The 14,751-nt window shown below is 41.9% G+C and overlaps 1 protein-coding gene across 1 annotated transcript in view; it reads left to right on the forward strand.

Annotated features, from left to right (window-relative positions):
* LOC104868331 (membrane-spanning 4-domains subfamily A member 4A-like) overlaps positions 1–14,253 on the forward strand; it is a 25,464-nt gene extending 11,211 nt beyond the window's left edge. The window contains exons 3-7 of the mRNA XM_010633077.3: positions 661–789; positions 3,172–3,228; positions 4,315–4,476; positions 13,269–13,370; positions 13,991–14,253. Of these exons, the coding sequence (XP_010631379.1) occupies positions 661–789; positions 3,172–3,228; positions 4,315–4,476; positions 13,269–13,370; positions 13,991–14,107 (567 nt within the window). The 3' untranslated portion in view covers positions 14,108–14,253. The remainder of the gene's footprint in view (positions 1–660; positions 790–3,171; positions 3,229–4,314; positions 4,477–13,268; positions 13,371–13,990) is intronic.
* The last annotated feature ends 498 nt before the right edge of the window (positions 14,254–14,751 follow it).

Genomic DNA, 14,751 nt, shown 5'->3' on the forward strand with positions numbered 1-14,751 from the left:
TTTTTTTTTTTTTTTGTATCTTGTGCTTATGAGGCAGGCAGTGGTACCACTGAGCTAAATCCTTAGTCCTAAATCTTGCATTTTTCTATTATATGCACCTTGTGCTACAAATTTCTCTCTGAGCATACCTCTGTGTCTTACTAGTTTTGATAATTCACTTTCATTAGCTTTGGATCCTTCCCAAAGTTCAATTTTTAATTCACTTTTAATTAATACTTTTGGTTCTTGAGGCCCCAGGTCCTAAGAGAATATCACAATGCTCTTTGTTTTATTTTCTTGTCCCTATATTTAATTTTCTTTCCTGTGTCAGTCCTGCCTACTAGAATAATGGCTTCCTAATTTAGGGGTCACCCTAGTCTGAGCAAGTGGTAAGGGGCAGCAACAGATGAAGTCAAATAGCACTACAGGTATCACATAAGCATCTCTGGGCAGATTTTAACAAACTGCCATAATCTTAAAATTATTAAGACAGTGACAGTTATTCAGAAGGATAACTGGAGTCAGTTAGCATATCCGTAACACTTTATGCAAAAAGTGACAGGAGAATATCTAAAGGATAATAGACTACACCGAAAGACGGAGAACACCTGCGTGGTTGGGTAGCAGGTAGTGTGAACGCCCTCTGCGCAAGATGATCTGTTTTCATTCTGTCCTTTCTAGGCTATGCAGGTCATGGTTGGCCTGATGAACCTCAGCATGGGAATAGTAATGATGTGCAGCTCGATACCTTCGTACGGACAGAAAGCCTTTACAGTGTACACGGGGTACTCAGTTTGGGGATCTGTGATGGTGAGTGGCCCCTTTTCACAAAACTGCAGAGTGCACGGCATTATTTGTACTCCCATCAGATCTGCACAGCAACCCTTGCCTGACTGTACCATAGAGGGCTATAGCTTCAAGACAAGTGTGCTTAACCTTCCTGTCTCACTTTCTTAGTTAATACAGAAATGACACCATAAATGTGTGGAAAATTAAACACTAGTTATGTCATATCTATCAGATGAATCACAGCACAGTGTGGCTATGGACACAAAGCGGACAACGGAAACTGACAGCTCGGATTCTTCCAGCCCGGGGCGGAGGCGTCTGCAGGCTCTGAGTCCAGGCGAGCACCTCAGCGAGCGCGGCCAGCAGCGCACACCCGTTTGCCTTCATGCGTCACTGCGCACTGACACGAGGCCCACATCCTCAGAGCACAGGCGATCAGGGGCACCAGCTGCCTCCGAGCTTTCGCTGTCTCGAGCACTTCTGTAGCCGCGAAGGTGCCGCACCGCTCTGAGGGTCACAGGGGACTGAAGAAAACGGGGCGGTTGGCAGTTTGTCAGCTCTGCCAGTGTTTACCTTAGAAAACACAACTAGTTTTAGATCAGAAGTTTCCTAAAAATGACCTTAAGTGAAATTTTATGAAGATAACAACTTGAGAACGTTTAAAAATCTATCCTCACGTCAAAACACAAGAGGGTTTTCGTGGACGTCCGAGTACACAAGTTTACAATTCGCAGAGGAGGAAATGCTCTTCTACATCTGCAAGTGGCACAGGGCTCCTGCGTCTGATGAAAGCCCAACAAATCTGTTTACATCAAAGTTTTAGTGTGGTACAGGCGCCCTGTGGAGTGTTTTATAGGCGTAAATCGATCTCAACCAAACAACAAAATCTTCTGCCAAAGTTTTGTCATCGTGATTCTTGTTTGAAAGAGGAAATGAGGAGTTAGGCTAGCTACGGACTTGTCCGGGGTCTCTCAGGTTCAGGACTCGGGACTCCAGGCGCTTAGGCCGTTTCCAAAGCTGCCTACACCTCCCCAGTCCAGCCGGCGACGCCGCTTCTCAGTCCGTTCCCCGGACGCCCTGGAAACCTCTCCCGCAGCTTCTGACACCTGCGTGCGTCGGAGGCGTCACCGGGACGGGCGGCTGCGGCGCTGTCCCAAGCCAGGCCCCAGACGGGGCGTGGCCGGCGCTTCTTCCTTCAGCTTCTCACGATTTGGCGCAAACGCTTCGAGGTCAGGCAGACCCCACGCCTCCTTTAATTGCGCTCCCAGCCTTCCCGGCACAGCGCCCCGTTTGGTTCCTTCTCGCAGTGCAAGCACAATAGTAAGGATCGCACAAGTCTCTTACGCGTGCCCTCTCCCAACGCGGGGCAGCCAGACGACTTTTTTACAGCTCCACAGAATCACTGCCACATTAATCGGTTTTTCAAGTTTTCTTAGGTGCATTTTTGGAATATTGCAGTTTTATTCATAGCAATCTCTCACACTCAATGTTTACTTTTTCGTCTAGATGCTTTGTGTAGTTTTGTTAGTAGGGTAAATAAGGTTGTATCACATCCAGCTTTCAGCGGGCAGCATCACCAGTCTGGGACTTTAGCACATGCATGTCTGCAGGTTCCCTCACCCCAACCCCTTGATTAAACAAAAAAATCACAGTTCATGATTTCTCTCAGATAAAAGGATGGGTGGTATTCTCTGTTAATTTTTTCAGGGTGGTTTTCGTAAAATTGTTTTGCTTTGTTATATAAAATTTTGTGAAAATCAAAAGCACATTTATTAAGCTATTTATTCATTCTTTCACCTTGAATTCATTTATAGTTTTTAAATCTCCTAAAATCAGATTTGGAATACTAATTCAGAACTTTGAAAAGTTGAATTATGTAAAGCAGAGAATTCAACCAAATCAACTCCCGGGGTTTTAGAAAATGAAAACCTGTTGCCCGGATGGCAGAAAGCAATAAGCTAGTGTGTTCCAGTCATCATCAAATACGAAATCTAAATTGTTCTCTGCCATTATTTTGCTCAGGACTTTTAATAGGTATTTTAAGCGCAAATAGTGCTTAACTTCTCCTATTTTTCTTTGAGTATCATATCAGCATGGACATCATATTAGCATTACTTCTTTTCAGGAATCTGGATACTATATGACTCAGGGACTTTAAACAATGTTAAGACTATTACCATTAGTTATATTTTGAAAAGCTTGATGAATTCTCCCATGAATTTATCTCATAGAATTCTTCTGTTCTTTAGTGGAAGAATGGAACAGTGATCAGCAAACTTCAGGGTCTCTTTTAAACTATCACTCTGTCTAACATGGTGATAAAATGTAGGAGTAAATTTTAATATATTATGATTTGTCATAGTGATTTAAGTTTTTAACCTAACTTTTTCCTCTCATTCCTAGTTTATTATTTCAGGATCTTTCTCAATTGCAGCAGCAAGAAGAACTACAAAAGGTCTGGTGAGTTCTACTTTCCTTTATTTTATTTTGGTATCAAAAGAGGAAAAATCTCATCAAATATGCATTCTGAATGGGTATAAAACATTGTTTCTTTAAAAGAATCAAGTGTCCTGAGCTTTACTTTGAAGGATCATTCAATAGTTAAACTCAGATGCTTGGATAATCGTGGTTAATCGTATGATGCTGAATATTTTGGCAAGACTATGGCCGAGGGACTCTGCACAGAGGCACAGAAGTTCTGGAGAAGGAACGTCTCGCAGAGTCAGAGTAGCTGGAACTTGAGATTGGGCCCAGGATGCAGGCACTATGCAATGTTCATTGATTGAAATGCTGCTTCAACTGCACCCAAGAAGGGTTTTGAGTTTTCAGTTTTCCAGTAAGCTTTTACTCAAGAAGAAACAAATTTAAATTATCACTCTCGGGTCAGTATGTCTTTCACAAATCTGGGTTAAGACACCATAGATAAATCTATATCTGCATCTATGAATCTGCTGAAAATGCAAGCATCAAACTGTGGCAAGATCAATGTGGCCTTTCCAGAATCTGGCCAGCACCTGTCATTAACATCTCCTCTGGCTACAGCCATTAAGGGTCTGTCCCACAGTCACACTTTCCCGAGCAATTTTCATTCTCATGAAAAGCTTATTCCACCATGAAAAGAGGCTGGAAAGAAGGAAAGACCAATCTGAGACATAACACGCCAAGGGTAGAGCCATGAGGAGCAGGTAGGATTTGAAGCATTTGGAGTGCTCAGCCCCTGCAGCAGAGCAGGGGGGAGCTGCAGGGAGCAGGCTGTGCAGCTGAGGGGCAGAGGACTTGGGAATCCCGGCGAGGAGACCCGGAGTGGCTGCCCTGTGCTCATAGACACCATCTGAGCGAGGTAAACTAGGAAATACCAAGGTTGTATTTCTGTCTTGGTGAGAGATTAATCATTTCCAATTTAGGGAAAGGTAACTTTGGAAACTATTAAAATACTGAAAACAGTATGAGATGTGTGGCGAAAGAAATGGTAAGCCTTCACACGAATAATGTAGAACTGGCTGAGTGTGCCCCTGGATTGTTTCATTGACTTTTGTTCCTTTCTAGGTCCGAGCCAGTTTAGGCTTGAACATCACCAGCTCTGTCTTTGCTGGAGTGGGAATGATCCTCCTTATAGTCAGCTTGGTCTTAAATGCAGCGTATCCCTTTTCCTGCTACTACTATCGCAACACATCAGAAAACTGTTACCTGCGACAATCTATTCTAATAGTGAGTGCCCCCTCTTGTCACGGAACGCTAGTGCAGCAGCCAAGAATGCAGGGCACCGGCTCTGGCAGAACCGGCCATCAACACTGGGGAGTGCTGGGTCTTTGGGGGAAAGAGGAACCCACTGAGAAACAGAACAAACTCACTCAGGCATCCAGCTCATGCACCTCCTCTCTTTGTCCTCTACAAGGGATGAGGCCGAGTGAGAGGAACGCGTTGCCCGTGGTGCTCACTGCGTGCGGCTCTTGGGCACCACTTTTACAGTTTAATTAAGAACACCGATCTGTATCTACTGTTATCCCATCTGAACTAGAAGGCAATGCCAGTCCCCGGATGCCCCCAGGGCTTCCTGACTCAGCCCAGTAGGGTTCTGTGGTTCTCTGATGATAAAGGAAAATTGTCTTGAGCACTGTGCGGCCGTGCGCTGCTGGGCATCTCAGGGTGTCCCTGTAACATATGCCATGTTTTCCGCACCATTCAACTCCCGGAAGGCCGTCTGCATTTTACTGCTTCTTTTTGGGCCATTTGCCCTCATCTACACGATATCCTCATTGCTTCATCCTGCAGATTATTACTCACACGAGCCCTTGCGAGCAGGGAAAGCGCTTGGAGTCTGTGCCCCGGGTGAGTGCACAGAGCCCCTTCCGAGCCCTGCAGCTCACCAGCACTGCCGCTGCCTCCATGCTAGTGAAATGCTGCGAGCCATTGCAAACAAACGCGTTTGTGTTTCCCGCTGTCCTCTGACCACCCGCGCTCCCGGGCTCTGCTCACTGGTCAGCGGTATCTGTCCTCTTCCTCCTCTCTCACCAAACAGTGGAAATTCCCCATTTACAAGGACATATTACGCAGGAGCAATGGTAGTGCTTTTATTTTTAAAAAATTAATTTTATTGGTATATTTAACGTATACAACACAATGACATTCATTGTTGGAAATTGGTACCTTGGTTCTTATTTTTTCCTCATTCTCCCACCCTCTCTTCAACCCCTCCCTCCTGCCTTCAAAGACTTTGTTTTCATTATTTTTCATGTTCTCACTAATTCCATTCCCTTCTTTCTTATTCCCCTGCTCCTCCCATTACCCCTTCCTCTTTGTCCCTTTTGTTCCTTTTTCACATTATCTATTACACCTTTTAGTCCTTATTTTCACTTTCAATTACTAACACTAGAGAAACTTTTCAGTATTTACATGTGTGTCCTATTTATGTCACTTGAGTATCACCTAAATGTGCATTATTTTAGCTATAAATGTCTCTAATTTCTCATTTTTATGGCTGAGTAGTAGTCTCATTTTTTAAAAAAACACATTTTCTTTATCCAGTCTGCAGTTGATGAACATTTGGTCTGCTTGCCAGTTTTAGTTATTATGAATTTTGCTGCTATGAACATGGGTGCACATATATCACTGTGTTATGATTCTGTTAATTCTTTCGGAAAGATACCCAGCAGAGGGATGGCTGGGCCAAATGGAACCTCTAATCCTAGTTTTCTGAGGTATCTCCGTATTGAATTCCCCCTTGTTTGCACCAGTCTGCACTCCCACCAGCAGTGGAGCAGGGTTCCTCTATCTCCTCAGCCCTGCCAGATTTGTTATTGGTTGATTTCAATATAGCAGCCATTCTTTCTGGGGTGAGGTAGAATCTCAGCATTGTTTCCATTTTAATTTCTCAAATGACCAGTGATGTTGAACATTTTTTCGTATGCTTATTTACTATTTCTACCTCTTTTTCTGAGAAATGTCTGTTCATTTCAGATGCCCATTTTTGGATTGGGTCTTTAAATTTGGGAGTTCTGATTTTTCTTTAAATTCTTTATATATTTTAGATAGTAGACCTTTGTCTGAGGAAGAGCTGGTGACAATTTTTTTCCCACATTGTGTGTTGTCTCGTCACACTGTTGGTAGTTTCTTGTGTTGTGCAGAAGCTTTTAAATAAGAAGACATCCCACTTATTGATTGTTTGCACTAGCCGATGGGCAACTGAGGTTTTGTTCATAAAATCTTTTCCTACACCAATGACTTCAAGAGTTCTACCTAACCTCTCTTCCAGCCAGTTTTGTGTTTCTATTTTAACGTTTAGATCATTAATCCATTTTGATTTTAGTTTAGTGCATGGCAAGAGACACAGGTCTAGTTTTAATCTTTGGCAAGTTGAAACTCAGTTTTTCGAGCACCATTTATTAAAGAGGCTGTCTTTGCTCCACTTAAGGTGTTTGGCTCTTTTGTTTAAGATGAGGTGGGTGAGTGTGTCTGGAGTTGTTTCTTTATCTTCTAATCTGGTCCACTGGTCCTCAGGTCTGTTTCTTTGCCAGTACCATGCTGTTTTTATCACAGTTGCTTGGTAGTATAGTTTCATGTTGGGGACTGTGAAACCTCCTAACTTTTCTTTATTGCCTAAAATTGCTTTTGCTCTTCTAGGTCTCTTCTTTGTCCAAATTAATTTTGAATTGTTTCCTCGAGGTCTGTGAAGCATGCTGCTGGGATTTCATTTGGGATTGCATTGAATCTATGTAGCATTTTTGGACGTATGGCCATTTCCACTATGTTGATTCTCCCTACCTAGGAACAAGGAAAGTCTTTCCATTTTTTATATCTCTTCAGTCTCTTTTTTTCAGAATGCTATAGTGTTCAGGGTAGAGGTCTTTTATTTCTTTTGTTAGGTTGATTCCTAGGTATTTCAATTTTTGGGATCCTATTGTAAAAGGAATTAATTGCACCATCTCTCTCTCTCTCTCTCTCTCTCTCTCTCTCTCTCTCTCTCTCAGTAAGTCTATCTCCATGTACAGAAAAGCTATTGGTTTTGTGCGTTAACCTTGTATCCAGCTACTTTACTGAGTTTGGTTAAGTCTAAAAGACTTTTGGTGGAGTTCTTGGGGTCTTCTAAATAGAGTATCATGTCATCTGCTAATAATGACAATTTGACTTCTTCCTTTCCTATCTTTATTCATTTTATTTCTTTCTCTTGTCTGATTGCTGTAGCTAATGTTTCCAAAACTATACAACAGGAGTGGTGATAGTGGACATCCTTGTCTTGTTCCTGATTTTAGCATGAAGGATTTCAGTTTTTGACCATTTAGTATGATATTGGCATCTGGATTTTCATAGATGGCTTTTATCAGATTAAGGTAGAAACCATCTATTCCAATTTTCTGTAGGGTTTTTATCAGAAATCCATGTTAGATTTTGTCAAATGCTTTTTCTGCATTGATTGAGATGATTATATGGTTTTTATTGCTATTGGTTCTATTAATATAGAGTATTACATTTATTTGCATATGTTGAACCATCCCTCCATTCCTGGGATGAATTCCACTTGGTCAGGGTGTATATAATCTTCTAGATGATGTTCTGCATTCTATTTCCCAGTATCTTATTAAGGATTTTTGCATCTATGTTTATTAATGAAGTTGATCTATAGTTCTCTTTTTCCATTGGGTCTTTCTCTGCTTTGGGGATCAAGGTGATGCTTGCTTTCAGAATGAATTTGGGACTATTGCTTCCCTTTCAATTTCATTGAAGAGTTTAAACAGAAGTGTCAGTAGTTCCTTTCTAAATGTCTGGTAGAATTCAGCAGTGAAGCCATCAGGACCCGGACTTTTCTTAGTTGGTAAGTTTTTAATTACATTTTCAAATTCATTGTCTGATATTGCATTGTTTAGAATTTTTAGGTCACCTTCATTCAACTTTGGTAATTCATACAAATCTAGGAAACTGTCCATTTCTTCTGTATTTTCCATTTTATTGGCATAAAGTTTCTCAAAGTAGATCTTGATGATCCTTTGGATTTCTGCTGGGTCTGTTGTAATTTCACCCTTTTCATTCCTAATTTGGGTTTTTTTCCCAAGGTTGATTAAGAGTGTGTCAATTTTGTTTATTCTTTCAAAGAACCAACTCTTGGCTTTGTTGATTTTTTGTATCATTCTTTGGTCTCCATTGCATTGATTCCTGCTCTGATCTTTATAATTTCCTCGCTTTTATGAGCTTTGGGTTTGTCCTGCTCTTCTTTTTCTAGAAGCTTGAAATTCAGTATTTGATACTTTACTTGTGCTTCCTCTATTTTCCTAATATGCTCTTTCAGTGCTATGAATTTTCCTCATAAGACAGCTTTCATTGTTCCCATAGATTCCAATATGTTGTCTTATCAATGTCATTTAATTATAGGAACTGACTGATTTCTTCTTTAATATCCTCTGTGACTCATTGGTTATTCAGGAGTGTGTTCTTCAATTTCCATATATTTATGAAATTCTTGCTGTTTCTTTTGCCATTGACTTCTGATTTCATTGCACTATAGTCTGATAACTCCAATTCCTTTGCACTTAGTTAGACATGTTCTATGAGTGGGTCTGTGGTCTATTTTGAAGAACAACCCATGTGCACCTGAAAAGAATGTGTACTCTGATTTTGTAGGGTGGAACACTCTGTAAACATCTGTTGTGTTCATTTGTTCACGTGTTTGAGTTCTAGTATTTCATTGTTTATTTTCTATCTAGTTGATTTATTTGTGACAGTGGGATATTGAGGTCCCCCATTACTATTGTATTAGCACTCATTTGATTTATCATGTCTGTTAGTATTTGTTTTATATTGTTGGGCACACTAGTGTTTGGTGCATATATGTTGATGATTATCATCTCTTCCTCTTGGATTATTCCCTTTACAAGGATGTAGTGTCTTTCTTTGTCTTTCTTAACCAGTGTTGGTTTGAAATCCACATGAGGATAGCTACTCCTGCTTTTTTTCAGGTTCTTGTCACATGGAATATTGTTTTCTACCCTTTAACTTTCAGTCTATGAGTTTCTTCTTTTACTTAAGTGTGTTTCTTTTATGCAGCATATTCTTGGATCATCCTTCTTGACCCATTCTGCCCATCTATTTCTTTTGATTGGTGAATTGAGACCACTAGCATTGACGGTTATAACTGATATGTATGACTTATCCTTGTCATGATTTTTTCTTGTTGTTGGATTCTCCCCTTTTGCATTTAATTTCTTGTCATACCTGATGGATTCATTCTGCTGGGCTTCCTGGGGGTTGTTATCCTCTTTGTCTTTTCCTAGAATATTGTTTAAAACTTTTTGGAGTGCTGGTTTAATATTCATGAAGATCCTCAGGGGCTCTTTGTCATGAAACTATCTTACTTCTCGGTCAATTTTGAAAGATAGTTTTGCAGGGTACATCAATCTGGGTTGGAAGTTGTTTTCATTTAGGGCTTGAAATATATCACTCCAAGTTCTTCTTGCCTTGTGGGTTTGTGTTGAAAAGTCTGGTGTGATTCTAATACGCTTTCCTTTGTATGTGATTTATTTCTTTTTTCTGACTGCTCATAGAAGTTTGTTCTTCTATTGGGTTTCTGGAATCTTAACTATTATATGCCTATGTGTAGAATTTTTTTTATCGTGGCTAGTTAGAGTCCTATATGTCACATTTATCTATATGTCAAATTGTTTTCCACTTCTTGGGACATTTTCTGCCATTGCTTCTGTGAACAGTTTTTTTTTTTAATGTCATCTGCACTCTATTTAGTTTCTTCCTTGACTCTGATCAATCTTCTATTTCTGAGAAATTATTTCTGACTTCATTTTTCCCAGATCCTCTTTCCCAGATCCTCTTTCACTGCCAGTTCAGGGAGTCCAGGCAGTTGAGTGTCAGATTGTTCCATCTCATTTCCCTTTGGGGTTGCCTTAGATGATCTGGAAGCCTTGCTTTGGGACTCATTTTCATGTCTCCTCGCGTGAACAGATGCATCCTGCTGTGCCTTTATTGAGACAACTTTTTGTTCACCCAGTGGTTTTTAATTCTCAGCAAGCCACCGAAATAACCTCTTCAAGTGCACAGTAGAACAAAATCTCTGCTGGCTAATTTTCTGATAAAAGATTAATATCAACAATCATAAGAATTTTTTTAAAACTTCATATAAACTACCAGTAAATAATCAAATATTTTGGACACAAAGATCACTATCTTTAGCCACTGGAGAAACAAATCGAAGCCCCTTTGAGATTCCAGCTCATGCATCTCAGAGTGGCTGTCATGGAGAATACAAAGGACAATAAGTGCTGGTAAAAATGTAGGGGGAAAGGAACCCTTCCCATGCTGCAGGGAATGTAAGTTTAATATGGCCACTGTGGAAATAAGTATGAAGTCTCCTTGGAAACCAGACATAAAGATGCCACGTGATTCAGTACAGAATGGGGTAGATCCACAGAGGAAGTGAACTCAGCATACTGTAGGGATACCTGTACACTCACACTTACTGTGGCACAATTCACAGTAGCCGTGATATGGAGCCCCAGGCACCTGATAGATGTGTGGACAAACCAAGTGTGGTCTATGCACAGAGTGCAGAAGAACAAAATTATGTCTGTGGCAGGAAATTGGGTGAAACTGACTACCGCTACACTAAGTGAAATAAGCCAGATGCATACACGTATCCCACTTTACCTGACACTTTCTGAAGCAGTTCTGGAACTCCTCTTCTGTGTCTTCAGCTGTATCGTTGTGGGTGCCTTCACATTCTGTGTTCATTCAAAATGTTTGTTTTCATGGTCATTTTGAGTCTGGGGAAGAGCCAGAAGTCACATGGCATAGGCCCAGTGAGTAAGGTGGATGAGGACACAGCGTCCTGTTTTTGTGAACCTGCTTCTCTATTGAAGTCACTTGGCAGCAGCTTTCACTGTATTTTTTATCCCACCTCATAAAGCACTCACAGAAGAGGACTTCCAGAGCTGCTTCAGAATGTGGCAAGAGCAAGGGGTGAGTGTGTTTGAAGTGAGTGACATATTGTGACTGGGATGAATGGCAAATTATCTTGTACCATAATAATTTAAATTTAAAAATGAACAGTATAGCTGGGGATTTAGCTCAGAGGTTCGGTGGCCTGCCTTGCAAATGCAAGGACCCGAGTTCAATCCCCGGTACCAAAAAAAAAGAACAGTATATGTTAATTAACCCTCATAAGTATAAATAGAGGTTAGAAAATGTGAATCCTTTGTAGAAAAAGGATCACTAGACCTACCCATATAAATTTCCAGTTGTCAGCCAACTATACTGTTAATAGAGAGATATCAGTATTATAAGGCTCAAAACAATGCATTCAGTATGGCTATTATAGATGTGTGTGTGGTGTGTGTGTGTAATCTCATATATAGTTCATATATATATATATATATATAGAGAGAGAGAGAGAGAGAGAGAGTATGTATATTTGGCTTTTATGGCTGTACTCTTACGTGGACTGACAGAAAAAGTACATCCACATAATTCAGAAATGGATGATGTCTTTGGGAGGCAGGGAGGGATTGAAATGGAGATTCAGCTACATAGTAGAGATAGATCTATAAATAGAAACCAAAATGATATCGATGTAGATGTAGATATTTGCTACTATTTGGGAAGTATTGCCTGCACTTGCTTTTGCAAGTAGGATTAAACTGACCTCTAGCCTAGTCCGTTGGCTGACATACTGTGTGATGTTGCTTCTTTGATGAAATGCCCAAGTTGAGTCCAGAAACAAAGAAATTAGGGCCAGCAAATCTAAAATATATGCTATCTGGCCCCAGAGTGTTCCAACTCCTAGTCTCCTCTGCTAGAGGGCAAGACCCTGGGAGACTGGGCATTGTCTGTTCTGTTGGCTGCTCTCCATATCTAGGCCTAAAGCCATGCCTGGCATACAGAGGTACGGAGTCGATAAAAGCATAAGCGCATAAAGAAGCAATGAAGTAAGATGTTCTCAGGTCCACTGAGTCCGTGTCTCCTCGGAACTGAGCTCGTGGCCCACTGATTCTTTCACAGTAGATGGGTTATCTGTCCCTAAGCTTGGAGAGGGAAACACAGAATGTTTAAGCCAAAGAATCTCAGATCCATCCAGGGTGAGATATTAGGAATAACCGTGCCTCCTAATATTCCTCAATTTGAGCCCTCAGTTTGGATGAATATAAACTTTAAACCAATTGCTTTTGGGGTGAATTAAGCAGGTGTTCCTTACAGCATCGCTTTCTTATTGTGGCATAAACAAACCCATACTAACTGTGTGCATAATTCATATTTATTCTCCTTCATTTGGGAGTTTTGCAGTTCCAGATAGGTCTCTCTCAGCTAAAGGCAAAGACTTGGCTCGGCTATAGCCCTCTCTGGGTTCTCCAGGGAAAATCGGGCTTCTGACTTTCTAGCTCTGACCCCTGCTTCCTGAATCCCTTTGTTCATCGCACCGTCCTCGGCTCCAAATCAGAGCACAAGCTTCAAATCTCTTCTGCTTTGACAACCACTCTGTCCACTTCCACCTGTGTCAGAGCCAGGTGAATAATGCAGAATAATGCATAATAATGTGAATTATGCGGAGTTGTAAACAATTCCTTCCATAAAGCAGATTCTCCTTTGAGCTATAACTGTTTACATCTTCAGCTTTTAAAGATCAGGGGGCCATTATCTGCCGACAATACAAAAATAAAGGGTCTCAAAATTGTGTCAGTGATATGAATTTCTAGTGCCTGAAAGGACTGAGATGACAGAAACGTTTAGAACCAACCCCATGTGCCCTTTTAAAGTACTTTCATACGGTATTTCCATAATAGCCCTCGAAAGTAGGGAGAAGAACCTGATTGTTTTATCGGTGAAGTGATAAGAGCATGACTGGCATCCAGTAAGCAGAGGATTTGCCAAGTCTCAGGATGTGTACGGAGCCAGGTTCCAGACTCCCAGCCAGTGCTTTGTGCATTTTGGTGCCATAACTAGGAACGAATGTGTGGGGTCCACGATCTCTCCTCCTCCTCACGCCTGTGTTCTGCCTTGGTGTTAAGGGGCTGGATGGAGTGATGTTCATCTTAAGTGTGCTGGAATTCTGCGTTGCTGTCTCCCTCTCTTCATTCGGATGCAAAGTGATTTGCTGTCTCCCTAGTGGGGTGAGTACTGTGCTGTCTGTAGTAGTTTCCATCACCGCTTCATCGAAACACAAAACACATGGTTCTCATCACTGTTCTGAGCAACCAGAGCCTGAGCACGGCCCTCTCGGTCCCCACTCAGCACCTCACAAGGCGGTGCTCATGGAGCAGGTGACTGTGCTCCTGTTTGGACCTCTTTCTTTTCTTCTTCCACATTCAGCCACAGAACCCACGCCATCTCAGACGTCACACTAGACAACTTTTTTGTTTGTTTGTTTTTTGAGACAGGGTCTCAGTATGTAGTTGAGACTGACCTTGTACTCACTACATAGCCCAGTCTGGTCTCAAACTCACAGCGATCCTCCTGCCTCAGCCTCCCAAGTGCTGGGATTACAGGCGTGCACTACCACGCCTGGCTCTTTAAACAACTTTTTTGAGGACAGCAGGACAGCAAACATCTTAAGCTCTTCGGGGTGCTTTTAAAGTGTTCACACAGCTGTGTCAGGCTCACCCCGGATGGCGTCCTTCTGACTCACCCCAAGACAGCTGATGTTGACCTATGCACAGGAGAGACAGCCCATGGGTCCATCCACACTCAGGAGTCTGCTCACTCACCTACGGCATTGTGGTTGACTTTACAGGTTGTGTTGCTTCTGCCATCAGATCCTCACACAGAAGCAGCCTCTCCTGCAGCACTGGAAGGAGGTTTCAGGGCTCCGACAGCTTCTGAGAAAAGCATTCCAGAAAACGTTCCTTGACTTCAGCGTAAAACCCCTGCACAAAACCACCTGGGTGTACCTCCAGAGTGTGTGTGTGTGTTCAGAATCATGTTCTCTGATTTTCCTAGGAATTTGCCAAATCTTTCCACCCACCCTAAACAGAATACCAGAACCAGAATAAAAATCATCCAATTAATTGAGAAACGTCGCCCGAGTGACTTTATTCACACTCGGGACCCTACACGAGGGTGTTCAGTTGACCCAGAAGCTTCGGCAGCACCGCGGACAAGGTGTTTCTGAAATGAGGCCTCTGCAGGCTGGACACTGCTCCTTGTCGGACAGTCCGGCTTGTTCTCCCTCTCTACGTTTACTCCTGCTTTGGAGAAGGGCTCTTCTCCTCCCAGAACATTGCACATGTGTTTCCCACTGCTTTATTTCTTCTTTTTTTTCCCCTCATTGGTTTATTGGTACATTTTAGGTACACAGTATAGTTACATTCATTACTGGGATCTTATACCCTTACATGACAGGTCTTGGTTGTCATTTTTCCCCTCGTCCCTGCCCTCCCTTCACCCCTCCTCCCCTCCCTGTGTACAAACACTTTATTTCCATTTCCTCGTATTTTTTTCCTTTCCCTTTTTTCCTTTCTCCTACCCTTCCCACTTTCCCCACACCTTTAGCCC

Source organism: Fukomys damarensis, unplaced genomic scaffold (genome assembly GCF_012274545.1).
Source record: "Fukomys damarensis isolate Sample0158 unplaced genomic scaffold, DMR_v1.0_HiC HiC_scaffold_27, whole genome shotgun sequence".
NCBI lineage: Eukaryota > Metazoa > Chordata > Mammalia > Rodentia > Bathyergidae > Fukomys > Fukomys damarensis.